This window comes from Xiphias gladius, chromosome 13, assembly GCF_016859285.1.
Source record: "Xiphias gladius isolate SHS-SW01 ecotype Sanya breed wild chromosome 13, ASM1685928v1, whole genome shotgun sequence".
In the NCBI taxonomy this organism is placed as follows: domain Eukaryota; kingdom Metazoa; phylum Chordata; class Actinopteri; order Istiophoriformes; family Xiphiidae; genus Xiphias; species Xiphias gladius.
In genome coordinates this window covers 6,559,926-6,580,455 of record NC_053412.1, presented here as the reverse complement: position 1 = coordinate 6,580,455, position 20,530 = coordinate 6,559,926, and the positions used below count along the sequence as shown (strand labels likewise).

Below are 20,530 nucleotides of genomic sequence, written 5' to 3'. Positions count from 1 at the left end.
TGTACAATGGAAAATATTGTTCTGGGGGAAAGGTCTGGGGGGACACCAAAAACATCGGGACTCATCCTCTGGGGGCCAAAAATACCTGCAGTACACATCTGGAAAATAATTATTGAATACTGGTTTGTTTCCACACCAAGCCTTAGCCATAGTGCTCTCAGTTCAGAAAAGAATTTTGCACATTTTTGCAACAGTGATTTTTAACATTTTTGAGAGGCCCAGACAAATGATGCAATCCCGCCGATAGGGGCATCAAATCAGAAAACAGACACTTACGTATATGTATATATATATATATATATATATTACCTGTATTACGAACAGTGTATTTTGTTGTTTAATTTAGAGGACTTGTTGCTTTTTCTGGAGCTTTCAGCTGCACCACGCAGTCTTCATCAGCAAATGGAGTTAGCCCAGTCTTCATGGACAACAAGATCATCTCCATAATAATGCTAAATGGAGCTTAGGATTTTTTTTTTTTTTTTTTGGTCAAACTACTATTTCCAAGAGTAAACAAGCACCTAGTTCAATATGAACTAGTTTTGCGGTGTGTAAAATCACGATTCAGTATCTACCCGTAAAGTCTCTGGTGCCTTCCTGCCGTCCTGCTGTGTCACTGACTCAGCTGAAAGCTGATTCATATCAAACCGAATGTCCTGCAGTGCCCTTGTTTTTGTCAGCACGCTCTGCTGCATCCAGTGGCTTTGGGATGCTTTGCACTTCGCATTTGCATTGTTTAGGGAAACAGGATTGACTGCATCAGAACAATGTGATAAGCCTGGATAAATATTTGAATCGCTGATTGAATAATCCAGTTCGCACAAAGCAAACCATGTGCTTACTTTTATTGTTCTTGTTCTGTATAAAGAGAATATTGGAGGTGGCTGCTTTAATGTTTTATTTAACAGACAAACCTATTGATATTAACTATGGAGAAGGTAAGATTCAAGTTTTTGCACATATTTAGTGCCCCATATTTAATGCAGTACTACACGGCTTATACAGTGTTTTTCAAGATAAAGATAAATGTGTGCAAACTATGTGCATGTATATCATTTTTAAAAAAGCAGCTTCACAACCTTGAACCTGTAAAAAAATATATATATAAATTGTTTTCAAAGTTTGTTTTTATTCCTTTTCCAGATCATCTTCTACGAGGAAAGAAATTTCCAGGGTCGATTCCACGAGTGCGACAATGACTCGAGCGACCTGCACGCGCACTTCAGCCACTGCAACTCCATCAGGGTGGAGGGAGGATTCTGGGTAATCTACGAGAGACCAAACTACATGGGCTACCAGTATGTGCTGAGCCCCGGAGAGTATCCAGACTACCAGCAATGGCTGGGAATCAATGACAACATCAGGTCCTGCCGCCTTATTAGAAATGTGAGTTAAGAGAGCTCAATAATGCCAAGCCAGACCACTGTTTTAGCCCATTTACTATCAATCATGTATATTTTACATTAATCAACATTTGCTTTAAATCTGCAATCACAGTGAATATCGTGTCATATGCATGAGATAGAGTTGAAAGCTGTGGAAAGAAGCTAGTAAAGGACCTCGAGTTAGGATTATTATGTCAATATATGTTAAATGTTAAAAAAGTCTAGGTTTTAATTACTTTAAGAGTAATTTTATACAAAATGATTAATAACTTTATAAAATTAATTGTTAGTTGCAGCCCTAGTTTAATAATATTGAAAACAAAAGAAGGGCCAACAGATGAAGCCAATGTGGTGAAGCTGCCGTTTCTCTTATGGTTCCTCCACTTCCACCTCCACAAGAGTTTTGAAATACAGATTTTTGTTCCACAAGACTTTTGGCTCTCAATAGCTAATTTTACTTCTTGTGACATATTATTAATGAGAGGTATTTTCTGAGTGTGTTTGCATCTTCTGCTTCCAAAGCCTTGAAATGTAGCAGAAGTTCAGGGTCCTTTCATCCCCCCCCCCCCAGGTGGGGAATACGTGGAGGCTGATGGTGTGGGAGAGGCCGAACTTCGAAGGCCAGTCGATGGAGGTGGCAGACAACATGCCTGTCTTCCACGAGCGCTGGCACAGTCACGACGTCCACTCCTGCAAGGTGTACGAGGGAGCCTGGATCTTCTTTGAACATCCCAACTACAGGGGACGCCAGTACCTGCTGGAGAGGGGCGAGTACAGACGGTACTCTGAGTGGGGGGCCATGCAGCCCACTGTCGGTTCCATCCGCCGGGTCAAGGAATACTAGCCATGAAATGTTTAAAAAAAGATAAGTGTTAAATGGCTGAACATGCATCTTGAAAAATAAAGTCATAATACAAAAATTCTACACTTTTGATTATTGTTTATTTCACATCTTCATCTTTTTTACTCAGTATCTTTATTTTGAAACATATTTGGTGTCAGGTAACTGACATATTCCAGGCGTTTTGCATTCTGTAAACCACGTCAGTTATTTATTCTGTCACTCAATTGTCAGGATGATCACAATAAATCCTTCTGTGGAGGTTAAACTAGATAATAAATAATGCTTTTGGTAATTTATTATAAATTATATATATTACCAGTTTGATATGTTGCAGTGATTGTACATATTCCACTGGTCTAAAGTGATCATACAGCATTATAAGGCCAACTTGAAAATATTTTTATTTTGAGCTTTATTAGCACATCTCAAAATTATTTTGAAATAGGATCTCAGTTTTATGAAGATTTCTAATTTAAGCAAAAATTTTATAAATACCAGGCATAAAACTAAGTATAAAAAAGGTCACTGAAAACATTTCAAAATAAAAATGCTTCAGTAAAATGTATCATGATATAGACAAAAAAAAATCATATATTTAACTAATTAATTGATATAATATTATATACCCTTAACAAACAAATACAACACCAATTAAAATTACATATCTCATTATCAATTGCACTTTTCTTAATCAGCTTTCATTTTCGTTAAATATTTTCTAACTACAATATTTCACGTCAATTTTAAATATATTGTCTTTTAAACTCACACGTACATACTGTATCTGGCCCTATACAGGTTTCGACACGGTTCAAATTATTGGTTTGTTTTTTTGTTTTCAAGTCAGGATTTAATCAAATTAAATTTTATTATCCTTGCAGGGAAATATAGTTTTGGATCAGCAAAAGAATGAGAATAGAGATATAATACAAAGAGGAGGGCAAGTGATAAATAGTTAAACTACAACAAAAAGATTATGAGGTTATATAAGAAGAGGCTGGTGTGATAAATTAAAGGTTTTGTAGACTGGTGATAGGAAATTGTATTCGTCAATTTGATCCATGTGAATAAGGAGTAAAAAACAGACATTCCATATATACTGTAATATAACAATGTTATATAAATGTACATAAACATATGTATTAAATACAAAAAAACAATATTATAGCAAGAAACAGTAAAACATAGAGTCCAACTTCTGCTAATATCTAAGATAACAGCAAAAGTATTATAGGAAGTAAAATGAATGAAGAAGTGAATTTACAGCAACATAACAACTGATAACACTATTCAAAAATCTTGACCGAATCTTTTTTCTAGAGTTAAACGGCATTCAGTCAAAATTTCTGCATCAACACATGTAAAGGCCATGTTCTAAAACAGTTGCAGCATCAGCCGATGTGCCAAAGTTAATGGAGAGCTCATCTGAATGACAATCGTTCTCCTGGCAAGGCATTTCATCAGCCCTTATATAAAAGTGGACCGTCGGGGATGCAGTACCAATGAGTGGCTTTTATTTCACCGGGTGAAGAGAAACATAAGGTGACAATGGAGCGCACGGGGAAAGTGAGTACTGTAACTGTACAACATAATAATACTATAATGCACGTCATACAAACTAGTGGGTTGTTTGTAAATGTTCGTCAAGATTCAAAGTGATAATCAGTGAAACGCAGTTGTTGCTCTTTGAAGAAGATTGATGTTTTTCATTCATTTTTCTTTCTAAGGAAATGTAATGGTTCCTGTGCAAAGCATTCATTTTGGTAGAATTGACGGATCGAATGTTTCTAAATTTGGGGCTGTTATTTGTTACCTGGATCTCACAGGAAATTCATACTCACTCGAACAATAAGGAAATTATTCTTCAGTAGTAATCAAATCAATAAATTCAATAGTAAAGTCAGTGAAACCTTGACAAAAACTTTAAAGCTGCAGACATTTTTAATTTTTTTTTTTTTTTTTGGCCATTTGGGGGCAGTGGAACACAGTGAAACCACAACATCTGACATATGATCAGCTTATAAAGTTGTTATGGGGAATGTTTTAGCGAGGATTTACGCATCAAGAGGATATGGAGCAACATTTGTCAGCGCCACTTCAGAGAGATTCGGCATATTTAACAAAAATGTTTCAGGTCATTGCTAAATATACAGTGTGGGTTTTCCAATCCAGCTTCATTTGAAACCATCTGCGATTTCATGCAAAAATCACGTAAGAGCTTGGGATGGGCCCGGAAGCGAGTCTGTAATGTGATACCGCACTATATTTGGTCGTTCTCTGTAGTGTCGCCGACTAGACTGGACTCATGTTAGTTTAAAGTGGCAGGATGTCGTGTGCCAGCTGCAGAACTTACAGTAGAATTAGATGTACAACTCAAAATGATGTCTCAACGCCACTCTTTTTAAAAAAAATGTGTAGATTTGGCCACATTTCCCATCAGAAGTAATAATATTGTATTCGCCGGGTTTTTTTTTTTTTTGAGATTTGGGAATCCAACTGACGGTGGAATGGGCCAAGAAATTCGAGCAGTTAGACGATCCTGGGACAATTAGTTGTAGTATTGGTAGTAGTAGGGTTAGTTGAAAGAGTAATTATAAGAGCAGTCGCTGACTCCTGCTTGCAGATCTTCTTCTACGAGGACAAAAACTTCCAGGGTCGTCACTATGAATGCAGCAGTGACTGTCCTGAGCTCAGCTCCCACTTCAGCCGCTGTAACTCCATCCGGGTGGAGGGCGGGGCCTGGGTCATCTATGAGAGACCCCAATACATGGGCTACCAGTACGTCCTCATGAGAGGGGAGTACCCCAACTACCAAAGCTGGAACGGCTTCAATGACACCATCCGCTCCTGTCGCCTCATCCGATATGTAAGTCCTGGAAAATAGCCTGACGTGTAAGTGTAGTCTGGTTCATGTTAACATAACCCCTAAGGCTCACTAGTTAACACATATCTCGTTTATTATACAAGCCTTCCAGCAGGCACAGGATCCGCGTCTATGAACGTCCAGACTTCGGCGGCCAGATGTTAGAGTTTAGCGAAGACCTGCCCAACCTGCTGGACCGCTGGCGCTTCCGTGAGGTCCACTCGGCTCAAGTCCAGGAAGGCGTCTGGGTCTTCTATGAGCATCCGAACTACAGGGGGCGCCAGTACCTTCTGGAAAAGGGTGAATACAGACGACACGCAGACTGGGGGGCCCTTCATCCCTCTGTGGGCTCCATTAGACATGTTGTGGAGTTCTAGACACACCTAAGACCACACCTTACACCAAACCATCTTCTCCCTCTCCCACCTGCAAATAAAAGAACACAAACTGAGGCAGAACTTGTGTGATTTTTATTTCGTGAGATAACAAAACAAATCATGATCAAATAGGAACAAATGTATGCAAAAATGACACATCCTACAAAAGACATTTCAACTTGGTGTGACAGTGGAACATTGTGGAATTTATCCCATGGGGAGCATTATCAGACTCTCAGATTATCTACCCATTGGATGTTGATATTTGTTGTTTAAAAGTAGAAATGTTATCCCAGTAATGGCGCTAGGTGAACGATCAGGGAGTCATCAAAACGTTAGGATCCGTCCTCTAGGGGCCACTGCTTATTCCTCTGAAATTACACCATTTATAGAGGACTTGCTTTGCACCAAATTACTCGTCAAGAAGTGATGGGTGCCATTTTCAGGTGCCTGGCTGTGAGTTGGTTGCCTTATCGTTATTAACTGAGCAGTGGGTGCAAACACCTGGTGGCCGACGGTAAAGCCCAGAAACAAAAAGGCTGCAAAAGCCCAGTGATGATTCAGGAAGATTCAACAACAAGGACCCATGGTACGCCAGCAGCTATTGTTCTTAGACGTCAGCCTGTGCCAGAGACAGCAGAAAAAATACTGTACAGCTGAGCAGTTCAGCAACATCCCACTACCCACACAACAAAACAGTGTGCTGGGCAGCTGTGACCCTTATTATTAATGACTTATAAACATTTATAACATTTATTTATAACTGCAGCTTTGATGGCTTATCAGAAAGCGTCATTCATCAACCTGTATAAGTGACTTGAGTACTAATGACTCATGACTAATGACAACCACATGGAATTTTCACCCCAAAAATGTTCTCATTAATGAAGTATAACTCATATATAAAGCATTAGTAAATTATTTACAACAGGTACCTCATTAGAAAGTAGTGCCAGTCTTTCAAATACATATACATCTGGAGTGATTAAAGGTAAAAAAAACACCCACAAAAGGCAGCTGTCAATGTGCTGCACAAAGCTCTCGGTCTGTGCAGAGGTGACATTCAGCTGTTTGTCAGAGGGTCACGACGTGTGGAAGGAACATTGAAAAAAATTGAGCAAAATTACTGGGAAAAAAAAAAGGTGAAGTTAAGTTTTTTTTTTTCTCTGGTGAAAATCATATTTCCATGAGTGCAGGCATAAGAGCCACCTAGTGGTGTGAGAGCTTCACTACACAGGACAGGACACGAACTTTCACGATCTGACGAACAATCGAGAAGTTCATTTGGAAAATACATAAGTAGATAAAACACTGGGAATGAAACCAATAATTCTCAACTTATAGAGTCAACATCATGATCCATGTAATCAGAACTTTGTACTGTCACCCACTATCATGGCTAAATGAGTCAAAATGATGTCTTTAAAGTTATTTAATATTATCTTATAATCTTACAGTAACTTAGTAAATGACATTATTAATGACATATTTCAGATAGCATCTGTTATTTATGTTCGAGTGAGTTAATGCCAAGCCTAAAAAGTAATTTATTTAGTCAAAACTATTACTTATATCTATTAGTTTAGTCTTAGAGTCATAACATTGAGTTTTTTTGGAATGGTCATAATCATGAGTCAAAGCTACAAGATAATATATCATATAAAATATATATATTTTTGCCTGTTTTAGGCATTTGGTTTTCCATTTCTTCCTCTCTCTTACCACTTGTTCACACCATGTGTTGTAAACTTTATGAAATGCAATAAACAATTACCAAGAAAAAAGAAACACCAGCAAGTGAAGTAAAACCATAAAAAAGATGCTGGAAAAAAAGCTGATAGAGCTACAGCAGAAAGCAGAAGAAAAACATCATAAACACAGCCTGCAGACGCGTTTGATAAGAAACTGTAAGACTACAATGTCTAAGTTCCTGTTGCAGGATGTGTTAGATTATATCATCCATGTTGATCTGCCAAAACGGAAGAATAAAAATCAGTGCTGCGATATGTACACAGTAGTAGACGTGTGACGGCCGAGTAAACAGGAGATGTTGCAAATCAGTAACAGAGCTGCTGAGCTCAGCTGATGTTTGAACTGGAACTTTCACCACACACAGATCCGTTCTGGCATTCCCCAACGCTGATCAAGCTGTTTCTCAGCAGAGCACAAACAATGCAGGGGAAAAAAAAAAAAAAGCATCCACCTGAACAGGTCATTCAGTCTAAAGTCACAAAACGGGACCGGCAACAGGGTTTCCTGTGCTCGCTGCAGAGAAAAGGTCCTTTAAACAGGCCACAGAGTTTGCAGAAATGTGTATTATTTTGGCTGCCAAAACATAGAAGAACATGAGTCAGGCTGAAATTGTGATTGAACTTGTGTTTAGTGGGTGTTGCGGTCTCCTGAACTTCCTCAAGACCGTGTAGAAACACAATAACTGCATTACAGGTTCAGGATGTTTTAAACACTAGACTGGATATTGCATCACAATTCCCATTCCTTGATTACGATGATACTCTGAAATTACAACGTGAAGTAAGAAAACATTGCCATTGTGTCAGGGCTGACGCTGCATGTCAGACTTTTAGTTTTCTTGCGTCCATTTTTGGAGCAAAGTTCGGATAACTGCCGTGTCTTTATACTGTGGATTTCCATCCACTGTCTAGAACCATCAGTTTTCAAAGAGGCACTGTATAAAAAAAACCTCAATGCTGGCCTGTAAAAGCACTGCATACCAGATTTAGACATAATCAGGTGACACACTTGGTGATCTCTCTGCAGTGACTGGTAATGAAGTGGAAAGAGACCAAAATGGAATTAAAAGGGGAGAAACTGTTCTGCCACCCACTGAGATGAATGGACTTTGAAGCAGTCATGTGTGATGCTGGATTAAATCTGTCAAACATGTAACAGTTACAAAACTGCAAAGTGTGTGTCTGGGGAGAGCTAGCGCAGTATTTCTACACCTCAACAAATGTGTCCTGATAGATATCATATGTGTTTTCGGAGGAGAATCCCCCTTCGGGTCCTCTTAAATGTTATCCATATTAAATACATCACAGGAGGGACTTTGTAACGACGTGACGTCCGCCTCTCACAAAAATGTTCGCCGGTCTTAAGAAATTGATGGATAGGTTTGATTTCAAATCAAATCAAATTTAACTTTATTATCCAAAGAAGCAATTTCCATTAGTCATAGTTGCGGAAAATACATAGAAGCAGTACATAAATACAGAAAGTGAAACAACACAGAAGGACCCACAAAAGGAACAAGACCAGAAAAGCTCTAAGTCTTCATCCCCGGGTGCTGCGCCCTGTGTGTTTTAATTCATCTTACTGTCCTTAATTTATAAGTAAAAGTACAACTTAGGCTACATACACCATACAACACAAGCCCAGGCATAATGGGAACTGCCTCGAGGTACAGAGCACCCACTGGTTTAGCAAGTCAACTCGGTTTTATTTATACATCGCCAAATCATAAGAGAAGTTATCTCAGGGCAGTATTCATATAGAGCAGGTCTAGACCGTGCTCCTTACAGTTATATTTACAGAGGCCCAGCATTCCCCCATGAGCGAGCGCTTGGCTTGTGTTGAAAGAGAAAAAGAGAGGGCGAGAGAGAAAGAGGGAGGGAGAGAGAGAGAGAGAAGGGGGGGGGCAGGAAGTAGGACAGAACATAGCACAGTGCAGGTTCCACATAAAGATGTATAATAATAATAATGATAAATCTATTAATAATAATCATAATACCAATGAAAATTATAATAATAATAATTATATGACCGATAATAATAATAAGACTAATATAATATATAATAATGGAAGCGGTGGGTGTTGAGCAGGATCATGGGGGCAGTAGGTGGTTTGCGGTCACGGATCCAGACTCTGCAGCACCAGGGGCAGAAAGCGACAGGAGGAGAGAGGAGAGAGACGAGGGAGCACAAGACTACGGGAGAGAGAAGGAGCCAAGTTAGTAACAAGCATTGATGAAACATGAACGTATGGAGGGAGAGGGAGAGGAGGAGACGGGAGCTCGGTGCATCATGGGAAGTCCACCAGCAGCCTAGGCCTAGAGCAGCATAACTAGGGGATGGTTCAGGCAAGCCTGAGCCAGCCCTGACCATAAGCTGAGTCAAAAAGGAAGGTTTTCAGGCCTCCTCTTAAAGAGGGAGAAAGATGATTCCACAGTAGAGGAGCCTTATAACTGAAGGCTCTGCCTCCCATTCTACTTTTGGAGACTCTGGGAACCACAAGTACGCCTGGGTTCTGGGGGCACAATGTTCTAGAGGAGTAATAGGATACTATGAGCTCTTTAAGATATAAATATGCCTGACCATTAAGGGCTTTGTAGGTGAGGAGGGTAGGTTTTGAATCCTATTCTGGATTTTACAGGGAGCCAGTACAGAGAAGTTAACAGAGGAGAAATGTGATCATTTTTCCTAGTTCCTAGAGTCTTTAGAGACTTGTTGGGGCAGCCTGATAATAAGGAATTACAATAATCCGGCCTAGAGGTAACAAAAGCATGCACTGCTTTTTCTGCATCTTTTTGAGACAGCATGTGCCTGATTTTTGCAGTAGGTGAAAAAAGGCAGTAGTAGTGCTACTTATAATGTAGTTGTTTTAATTATAATAGCTCAACATTATCGTTTATTATTGGTTTACAATATAATTGTCTATATGTAGAAGACAAAAAAATAATAATATTGCATTGCTAGTGTCCTCTTAATGGTCAGTTATTGATGTTATAGTGTTCATTAATATGTCATTATGCCAAATCCTTTTTTACAAGTACATGTTTGGTGAAATATGACCTATGAGTAATGGCCATAAAACAAACAATGAAATAATAATCAAGTTAATAAGTATACAACCTGTTTTATCACATGTCTCAGTTAAAATCTTAACGGTATAGTCTCTCACAAATTAATGTAATCTCATAAAATTCAGTAATTATTACATACTCTATCCAATTAGCTAAACCTTTCCAATTATGTATTGCTTCTTTTGCGATTATTTTATTTGTGCATTAGTTCATGTAGTTAACTTGGATATTGTTGTTCATTCATCTCTTTCCTCACTTTTTTTTAATGACATGGCAGCTCTGGCCCTTTAAGAGAGTCGCGAATCCATGAATGAAGCGCAGCCATTCATAAAAAAACACAGGGGACGGGCGTCAACGCAGTCTTGGAGACGATTGGCTCGCCCCTTGACTGACTTTGCGTTCTGGCCAATGGGAGGGCAGCACGGCGCTCGGCTTAGATCCAGCGGTCAGCGACGCTTCATTGAGAAAAATCCACTGGCTAGTTTTCATTGGAAGAGCTGCAGGGGATGTAGGGGAGGAAATCGGCGTCGAGTTTATTTCACGCTGCCAAGAAACTTCACTGGTCAGGTGAGTCCTGCATTGTCATTCTGTCGCTCCAGTAAAAGCCTGGCATACGTGCGTGGGGCTTGTTGTGCTTTGTTCGACAGGGGCATCGCCGCGGTTTTTCCGCTGGCGGTCAGGGGAGCAGATATGCGAACGCCATTTTCTAAAAATCAAAGGCAACATCGCGTCCATTTCCCTGCATTTGTCCGCTTTGCAGAGCGGCGTTTCCCGTGTGCAGCAGCCTTCTTTTAAGGCCCCTTAGCATCGTGAATTTTTCTCTCTTCACTGTGGCAAATCCCCCCCCCCTCCTCCCTCCTCCCGCTAGGATCAAGTTTCACTTCATTGAGAAAAACAAGGAAGTCCCACGGTACGCGCTGTTCTCGACCGTGCGTCACGCCAAACTCCATTCACAAATCTTTCACTTTAAGGTTTTGTTTATAGCATTAACGTAACCGGGTTGAGGACGCCGCGAACGGCACTCATTTGTTTTACCTTTTGTGTTCGTGTCGTTACAGCCAGTGAACCTCGCTTCAAACACAAACTTTTCGCTCAGTCGATTTCCTCAGCCAGAGCAGTTGCGGCAAAAGGTGTTGTTTACCTGCGGAAGCCCACTGAATTCACCAAAGGACAAAAAAAAAAGGAGACGTTTTCTCGTGGTTTATAACTGCCCATGCGCCGCAGAACTATCTCATGATTACGAGGTGAAGGTATGAGACTTTCATCTTATGAGAGAGTTTGCTCATAATGTACTTTTAACCCTCGGGCTTCACCAAACTCAACTGGATAAACTTTTATAAAATGTGTTTTTCAAAGGGTCTTTAATAGGTGAGTCCCTGCAGGGCGTTTTTTTTTTTTTAAATCAATTGTCTAACAAAGTCACAACCACAGTTGGAAAATTTAAAATATCGCTGGACCAGAAACTTTGTGCCAGTGTTCCCCAAAGTTTCACCGTCATCGACAACAATAGAAGGCGTGTGAAGTTGTATGTATTTTTATTCTTGCCCATCTCGAGCAAATATCTCATAACGGTGGATGTCTGAAAAGCAGTAAAAGCACAACAAATAACCCAACTTTGCTTTGCTTTGCAATATGCTTTTCATGTACATTTACTATAAAGCGCACATCATCTGAAACAAATGGGTTAAAGGGCGTCCTGGCACGTTCGGGAGGCCGCTCGGGCAACGTAACGTTTTGCCCGACTTTGCCAGTAATGGCTTCCAACTCGCATGATTCAGGGAGTAGTTCCGAGATTTGGGGAAATACGACGATTTTGCATTCTTGCTGAGATTTAGACGATAAGATCGATACCCCTCCCGCGCCGTCCGTGTCTCGATGCCTGCCGGCATCTCTGGCGTCCGCGCTGGGATCAGCCCAGTGCAGCCGGGCAGGAGGAAGAGACGTCCCGGGACGTCTGCGCGGCTGCTTTTCCGTTTCAATGACCGGTTCCTCCTGCAGCTCGAACCTCAAGTCAGACCGAAGGTTACGGGAGGTTGCATAATGCTGTCAACTGACGACACCGGGGGGGGCGGGGGTCGCCGCCCCCCCACACACTCACCCACACACACACACACACAAGTCCACCGAGACATACGAAAGAGCGGGTGGTCATGTGGATGGTGGTAGTATTGGCGGAAGATACCGGGTTGACTTGGTCCCTTTTGGGCTGATCGAGTCTGGGAGAGAAAATGATCCCACCACAAACCCTCCAGAGCAGCTCCAGTGCTTCAAAATCTCTCTCCGCGAACTCCGGTTTCCCTAATCTGTCCTCCCGTCCCTTTTTATTCCAGAGTGAAGACTCCCGCAACATGGACGGCTTTTATGACCAACAGGTCCCTTTCGTGGTCCCAGAGAGTGTGAGTTTGAAACAGTGAATGAAATCTCAATCATGTATCCCCCCCTCCTGCAGAAAGCAACTGAGGGTCAATTGCATTTTATGTTTACAATTCGTGTTCACCAAAAGGTTTTGTCGTTAAACTTCTAGACATATCACCCAGAAGAAGCAGAGAAATGTCTCAGCGACAGGAAAAGGAAGTTCGTGGACACGGAGCTGGCCCAGGACACAGAGGGTGGGCTCATTGGGGCATCATGTCTTTTAATATAAAAGTGTGTTTACTTTGTTCCGGTTGAAAGAAGTAGTAGAAAGCTTGTGAATCTGGTGAAAAATCCAGTTTGGTAGACCAGACTCTGGTGGGGAAAAGCCGTCGTCTAATTCAGAAATTTTGCTAAATAGGAATTTCGGCAGTTCGACGGTGATATTGACTCTAGGTCCAGCCTGTTCCGGGGCTTTCAGTCACATCTCGCGGTCTTCCTCACCGGATGGAGTTTGGCCACAGACGAACAATTTCTGTCTTTATTATGATTGCAATTGGTCAAACACAGAGAATAAGTAATAATCTGTGTTCAGTAGAGGTCAGACTAACGTGATTTGTAAGGTGAGGTAACAATAATGATCACAGTATTTCAACCTTGAAAGTAATACATTATATTTGACCCGTTTTACTCTCTTACAGAGCTTTTTCAAGACCTGAGCCAGCTTCAAGAAATCTGGATTGCAGAAGGTGAGAACAGATGCTGGCTGTCGTCAAAAACTGTCACCATTAAAGAGCCAGCACGAACGTGTCGGCTAGTTAGCTGCATTTACCATATCATATATGACCGAAGGGTATTCTGGGAGATGTAGGACATAACAACCCGAAGAAGAGAAATCTGGGGCACTAACTCACGATATGGAACAGGAATGTACTGAGAAGAGTCCTTTCTAATTTCGTGTCTTTCCGCCTTGACAGCCCAGGTCCCCGATGACGAGCAGTTTGTCCCAGATTTCCAGTCCAATAACTGTAAGTAGCTGCCTCTCCTCTAATATTCATAGATGGCGCTCCCATTTTGCAGAACAACACACATTCCTTATTTATGCCGCTGTCTCCTAATGACGTCGGCGCTGAGCAGTGGAGCACTGATGCCAACCCCGGTCAGAGTCTGACTCGTCTGCCCATGAAAAGACTGACCAAAACCTACTAAAAACACTTGGCTGACATCTTCCTTCATTACAGTGAACATGGGCACTGTAGTTAATTTAGAGTCAGTCCCACACACACTATCGTGCTGCCGTAAATGCTCATTGGAAAAAGAATTTGTGTATTTACGCGCAGTTGAAAATAGTCCCCAACAAATGTGCCTTCTCCTCCTTTATGACTGACATTTGCTAAAAAACTACAGTGCCGAGCTGTTTTCGGAAATTACTGAGCCTATTTTACTATCTTATTTGTTGTGTCCTGCTGAAATTATAGTGTAGAAGTATAAAATATAGCAGTACAGTGCTTCAGTAAATGTGCTTAGCTACTTTCCAGCACAGCAAGTCTTCACGCGGTCCCCTCATTGCCGCTCTTCTAGAGGTCGACAGATAAACCCAGCTGGACAGCCTGAGCGCGACTGAGTATGATACGAGGCCACTGTACAGCGTTCACGTTGACTGGCAACACAGTATATGGCCCTCGGACACGGCCGCAGTGGATCTCTGCCAAGTAAATGATAGTAGTCACGTGGCACAGGAAATGGGGGGGGGGGGGGGCTATAAAATGACTTCAGGCAACTCTACCTGTACCTTAAAAACCATGATGTCACAGATAAGGCAGGAGGTGAGGAAGTGGCGCCTTCAGGGCTGCTGCCAAACACGTACTTGCCCCTATTTATTGCTGTTTGATAGCCGCCTCGACGGAATGACTCCCAGCTCAGACAGCAAACCTGACAGCGGTTGTGCTGTGAATGGAAACATTAGCGGCGCGGTGTCGTCACTGCGGATTCCAGGAAGGCTGAGATCAGATAGGAGGCTCTCTTTCTTCTCCTCAAACACTAGACACCAAAGGCTGCAGCGAGGGGTAACTCATTGTTTAACCCTTGTCTTATCATCACATCGCTGAAAGACAAGGTAGATATGGCTTGGTAGCTAAAAATGTTTCTTACGAAGAAACTATCAGAAGCTGGTTGTTTCTTTTTTTTTTTTTTTTTTTCCATTTATGTTGGGCATTCATTTTTTTTGTAAGGCTTTTTTCAGCTGTTCAGTTCTTGTTTGTGGTATTTTTGTTGACAGTACAACGTGTCAGTTCTACTGTGTTGCAGTGATGGCAGGTGTCTCAGCATCAGGTCACCCATGTCACCTTTCTGAACAAAATGATTATCATGTGTGTGTGTGTGTGTGTGTGTGTGTGTGTGCGTGCGCGTTTGCAGTGATGTTTCATGGACCGCCTGTCACCAAAGTGAAACGAGAGCCCAGTCCGTCCAAAGACCTGTCTCCCTGCAGAACGCCTCAAGCTGACATGTGCCTTTATAGTTACAGGTACCAAATGAAGGTTTCGGACACTAGTGCATGATATGATAACACCGACATCAGCGGGTCAGAACAAAAGCTTTGGGTGCAGTACCGAAGGCCCAGCTCCCTTCTGTCCTCTCTCCTCTCTTCAGGGCCTGTGACAACAAGCCAGCTCTGACTCCAGCCTCCACACCTGCAGCGCAGTGTGGCTCCTCCCATCCGACTGGACATCCACCCTTGCAGAGGCAGCTACAGCCATCAAGCCCCCAGCTGACCGGGAGCTGCCCTCCGAGCCACGTTCCTGCCCTGAGCCCCTCCCACCACCACAGCCTCCCACCTACCAACCGAAACCAGCAGTTTGCCCTGCCGCGTCCCCCCATCAGCTGTCCCGGTGCATCTTTCAGCAGGGAACAAAGGTGAGCTCTGATTATTACTTTTATATAATGTAAGCTAGAAACAAATTCACTTGAAACCCTCAAACCTCTGCTGCTGCTTCTCCGTGTTTCAGGTTCCAGCGGCAGCTGTCCGAGCCCTGCCTGTCCTTCCTCCCTCCAGAGAAGACGACCAACGCACCATACCTCCCCCCGAGCCGTGACGGGCGCCCACTGTACCAGCGCCACCTCTCAGAGCCCCTGGTTCCCCACGGCCCCCGAGGTTTCAAACAGGAGCTGGTGGACACACGATACCCAGAGCCGGGGCCGCCCGGTCCAGGTCTGGCCCAGCCCCCGACCACCTTTAACCATGTCACGATTAAACAAGAGCCAAGAGACTTCGGCTTCGACTCAGGTGTGTGTGTGTTGTCTGCTGCATCTCTCTACAAATGCTACATTTCGCGGCATTTGAGTGGATGTTTACTGTGGGTGAGGACACGCTCCGCGCCACACCCGTAGGCTCAAATGATTACCCTCCGCATCCGCGCGGGCGAAAGGGTGCGCTCGGCGTCGGTTTTGCCCGTGTCTGCTAGGGCCACACTAGGCGTCTTTGCAGATGTGCGGGGGCAATCTAAAATTCAGGACCACTGACGCCTCGTCCGAGAAGTCTCAGGTGTGGATGCTGTTAAATCGCATGATAGAAGATAAATATGACAGTAAAAGGTTTAACCAATCAGCCTTTAATGTTTACTCACTGGGACTGGTCTTAACCTTGTGAAAAATTAGCTTTGGGGGACAAACGATTGAATGGCATGTCATTTTAGTGATCAGCGATTTGCTCATGAAGGCCTGTGATTTGACTTGTGTCTTCCAGAGGTTCAAACCTGCCAGTCGTCATCATTTGGGAAGTCTTCGGTCTTGTACCAGAATAACAGTATTGGTGAGTTTGCGTGAGTTGTGTTAGCTTTGAATCCCCTTTTTACTGTTGCAGTCGCGCTGTCTGAGCCTGCAGAGATTCTCGGCACAAAAAAATGTTTTAAATTTTTCTGATATTATATTTTATCGCCCAACAGGGTTTGGTCACGACAGAGAGCCACGTTTCTACTATGACGACACTTGCGTTGTGCCAGAAAGATTGGAGGGTAAGACTCAAGCAAGACCGCGCCCCAGTGTGGACTTGAAAACTAGAATTAGATCTTTAAAGGATATGTTAGTATTTTTAAATTATGCATGCTGATAGTGTAGGAGGAACAGATTTAAATACGACTATTTTTGTGACCAGAAATCGTGAGAGATGTCCTCGTTGTGTCCTTTCCGACTCTGTGAGCAGGTAAAGTGAAGCAGGAGGGTTTGCCGTACCAGCGCCGCGGCTCCCTGCAGCTCTGGCAGTTTCTGCTCACACTGCTCGACAACCCAGCTAACGGACACCTGATTGTGTGGACGGGACGCAACATGGAGTTTAAACTGATCGATCCTGAGGAGGTCAGTCACCGGCCAGAGCTAATGTGGGACTTCCTGAACTTTCCTTTCTGTGACTAAAAACTGTTAGAATAGTGTGGCAAGAGTTTTAAGCTGGATTAAACCTTGGTTGTACCTCAGTAAATGAAAAAAAGTCTTTTTTTCGGCGAGCGGGGAGATATCAAATGATCATGCAATCCAAATTTCGAGTAATTATAAACTGTTGGACTTCATTCTTCTGTTGCAGCTGCAGGCTCTGTGGACTGTTTAGTGTCGTATCAGACCTGCAAATTACTGTCAGGCCAATATGTAATTTTTGATTAAAAAACTTTTTTTTTTTTTTTTTTTTTCCTAATCAAGTCCAGTTGCATGTTTAATGGAGGCTTTCCTGTCCCGTGTTGTGTCCAGGTGGCTCGGCTCTGGGGCATTCAGAAGAATCGGCCGGCCATGAACTACGACAAGCTGAGCCGCTCACTGAGGTACTACTACGAGAAGGGCATCATGCAGAAGGTAAAGGCAGGACACGTTTCGCTTTTCTCCTCACTCACTCTTACATATGTCTACACATTTATAATGAAGTATTAATTGGAGTTTATCTCACCTTTTTTTGTTTTTTATACTTTGGGAATGATAATAATAATAATAATAATAATAATAATAATAATAATAATAATAATAATAATATTATGGAGGTGTTGCCAGAAACCAGTTAGCGGGCAGTGAAACTTAACACTGTGTACACTGGTGCTGAGGATACTCCATCAACCCCAGTAGAACTACAAAAAGGACTCAGTTCGTATTAACATCTGCTGCATTTTACAGTACATCGCGCATTAAGTAGTGTTACACACAGAACTGAGCAAAATCCTATTTATGACATAAGATGTCCTCTCAGCGTTATATTATTAAATTTACCCATGTAGCTGTATGTATTGCAAAACTGTGCAAAACTCTGATAGTAGTAAGGTGAATAACAGTGTTTGAAAACTCCTTCGGTGATTAAACAATCGTAATTCAAAACGCCTAAAACAAAATCACTAAAGTGAATGTTGTTCATTTCTCTCTCCTCTGATTGGTCCCCCCTTGCAGGTAGCTGGGGAAAGGTACGTCTACAAGTTTGTATGTAACTCAGAGGCGCTTTTCACCATGGCTTTCCCGGACAACAAGAGGCCGAGCCTGAAGGCCGACCCGGACGCCATCCCGCCTCCCAGCGAGGAGGACGGCCTCCCCCTCCCCAGCTACGAGGAGGAGGGTCCCTACCTGGCTGACGGAGGGGAGCAATGCACCCAGGGACTGGCTTTCCCTGACAGCTATCCGTACTAGACTCTAAAGCCTGGAAGCTGGAGGGAACGTGAGGTATTTTAAAACAGGAGAAGCCCTGAAATTACTGAGCAGTGTTTGAGATTTTCAAAATGCACACATACATTATGTATGTCACTGAAAAGATGAACTTGTCAGACCATTTTTTTTATCGAAAGTAAATGCCTATTTTGCCGAAAGTTTTGTTTGCAAATTGAGAGATCAGAGAATCTCCGGGGGCCGTTAATTTGAACTCACCTCCGCGGCAAAAATGAAAATCTGTGTACAAATCTGCAGTAGTTCTGATTTGGTTTCATTTGTTATGACGGGTTGAGGGCCACTGCTAGCAAAAAAAAATTTGAGTTTTCAAAAATAAAATTGTAATATTTTGAGAGAAAGTGATAATATGACATGTCAGGAAAAAGGTAATGCTTCAAGATGAAGTCATAATTTTATGAGGTTGATATTACGACTGTTCTCTCAAAATATTCAAATTTCATTCCCGAAATCTACTTTTTTTTTTTTTTCTTTAAACTAGTGGCAATTTTGTAGCATGGCCGTCACTGTAGTCCTCGCATACCTGAACTCTGGGATCTCTATTTCAACCAAAAAGTGTCCAGAAGCCATGGCACTCCTTTACTGACTGACCCATCATCATTTTTGGGTGAACCTTATACTGCTTGAAAGGGACACACGTTTTTAGTCCTCCTATAAACATGTATATTGAAATGTCTTCTGCGTACGTTTTCTTGTTTCCAAAGCTAATATTTTTGGCATTATATGGACTTGTAAGTTTTTCCTATAACTGTTTTATGACAAAGGTACTGCTACTATTTTCGATTCCGTAATACTGCCACTCTGATGCTAACATCAAGCATGGACTTTCTCTCAAACAGCTCACCAGTTATTGTACCGAGACGGTAGTTTTCTGCATTTTGTATAGTTGATTTGCTTCAATGTGTAGAAAAGGTGTATAATTATATATGAATATATTTTTGCTAAAGGCTCAGTTTGCTTGACGTTGTACTATGAGCTGCAGAGTTTAGCCTGCTAATGTGTTGAATCAATTTCAGCCTCTCCAAGCTGGAAAGACTTGTACCCTTTGACTCTTGCAGATGGAAACTGGATGCAATGGTGTATTGTGATGTATGATCACATGTTTGGTATGAATGGGGGATGTGGTGTATGATGAAAGCTGGAGAAAGATACTGACACTGGTGTGATGTCTACCCTCAGATACTGTTTGTGTGCCTTATGTTGATCTTTACTGATACAATAAACTATTTTACTCTTTTCTTTCACAACATTGTAGGTCATTTAGAATTGATTTTCGTGACTACGGGGCTGTATGAAAAAACCTTACCGATTACTGCCCCAGCAATGGCATTTAATTTTATTTAAGTCTTAAATTGTCAAAACATAAATAAAATGACCAATTAAATAAAAAACACTTTTATACAATTATCTTCTTTACAGGGATGCAGCATTGTATTTAATCTGAATATTAAAATGTCCTTGTAAATCATGAAACAGCTTTAGGTCCAAAATCTTAATTCTTCATTGGTAATAATTGATTCTCTCTACATGATACAACGCTTGAAATCTCTGTCTCCTATGGAGCAACAGCCCCCCCTGCTGGTGGTAAAATGAGAAGTGCAAAAGCTTACAGCACCTGGTATTCCCAGGCGGTCTCCCATCCAAGTACTGACCAGGCCCGACCCTGCTTGGCTTCCGAGATCGGACGAGATCGGGCGTGTTCAGGGTGGTATGGCCGTAAGCGACAGCATCACAGACAAACTGGCTTTTTATAGTCCATGTGACGCCATGTGCTCCTCTACCTCCACGTGTAGTGACTGTAGATCGTGAGCCTTTATAACAGACGGTGGTCGCCCCGTCATCTGGACCATACTCTATGTTATCCTAATTATCAAAATCATTATCTAAATATAGTGCTTGAGTAAATGTAGTCAGTTACATTCCAGGATCGTACTAGAGTCTTTGTCGTAAAAAATCCGCTCATGTTTCTTTGGACATAAATGTGAAAAGACGATGACGATGGTGATGATGGACTCGTATAAATAGAGTAGATGTGAGTGTTACCGTCGCTTACGGCCATACCACCCTGAACACGCCCGATCTCGTCCGATCTCGGAAGCCAAGCAGGGTCGGGCCTGGTCAGTACTTGGATGGGAGACCGCCTGGGAATACCAGGTGCTGTAAGCTTTTGCACTTCTCATTTTACCACCAGCAGGGGGCGCTGCTGC

The 20,530-nt window shown here is 42.2% G+C and overlaps 3 protein-coding genes and 2 non-coding genes across 6 annotated transcripts; 4 read left to right on the top strand and 1 right to left on the bottom strand.

Annotated features, from left to right (window-relative positions):
• The first annotated feature begins 6 nt into the window (after window positions 1-6).
• On the top strand, window positions 7-2,229 carry LOC120798374 (gamma-crystallin S-1-like). The gene is made up of 3 exons (XM_040142627.1): window positions 7-32; window positions 1,122-1,386; window positions 1,957-2,229. Exons 1-3 carry the CDS (start codon window positions 7-9, stop codon window positions 2,227-2,229), a joined length of 564 nt encoding a protein of 187 aa, XP_039998561.1.
• A 1,548-nt stretch (window positions 2,230-3,777) lies between these two features.
• On the top strand, window positions 3,778-5,469 carry LOC120798098 (gamma-crystallin M2-like). The gene is made up of 3 exons (XM_040142130.1): window positions 3,778-3,795; window positions 4,853-5,095; window positions 5,197-5,469. Exons 1-3 carry the CDS (start codon window positions 3,778-3,780, stop codon window positions 5,467-5,469), a joined length of 534 nt encoding a protein of 177 aa, XP_039998064.1.
• Window positions 5,470-10,687: 5,218 nt separating this feature from the next.
• On the top strand, window positions 10,688-19,693 carry LOC120798305 (ETS translocation variant 5-like). Of its 2 annotated transcripts, none has more exons than XM_040142516.1 (13): window positions 10,688-10,856; window positions 12,620-12,685; window positions 12,814-12,898; window positions 13,343-13,390; window positions 13,619-13,669; window positions 15,057-15,165; window positions 15,291-15,554; window positions 15,647-15,924; window positions 16,384-16,449; window positions 16,583-16,651; window positions 16,840-16,991; window positions 17,376-17,477; window positions 18,057-19,693. In XM_040142516.1, exons 1-13 carry the CDS (start codon window positions 10,698-10,700, stop codon window positions 18,288-18,290), a joined length of 1,683 nt encoding a protein of 560 aa, XP_039998450.1. In that variant the 5' UTR covers window positions 10,688-10,697; the 3' UTR covers window positions 18,291-19,693. The 2 variants fall into 2 exon arrangements, with proteins under 2 accessions (XP_039998450.1, XP_039998451.1); XM_040142517.1 differs by lacking the exon at window positions 10,688-10,856 and adding an exon at window positions 11,332-11,539.
• A 233-nt stretch (window positions 19,694-19,926) lies between these two features.
• Window positions 19,927-20,045, bottom strand: LOC120798394. The gene has a single exon (XR_005708699.1). It is a non-coding gene; the product is annotated as a 5S ribosomal RNA (ribosomal RNA).
• Window positions 20,046-20,370: 325 nt separating this feature from the next.
• On the top strand, window positions 20,371-20,489 carry LOC120798391. Its single transcript, XR_005708696.1, has one exon. It is a non-coding gene; the product is annotated as a 5S ribosomal RNA (ribosomal RNA).
• The last annotated feature ends 41 nt before the right edge of the window (window positions 20,490-20,530 follow it).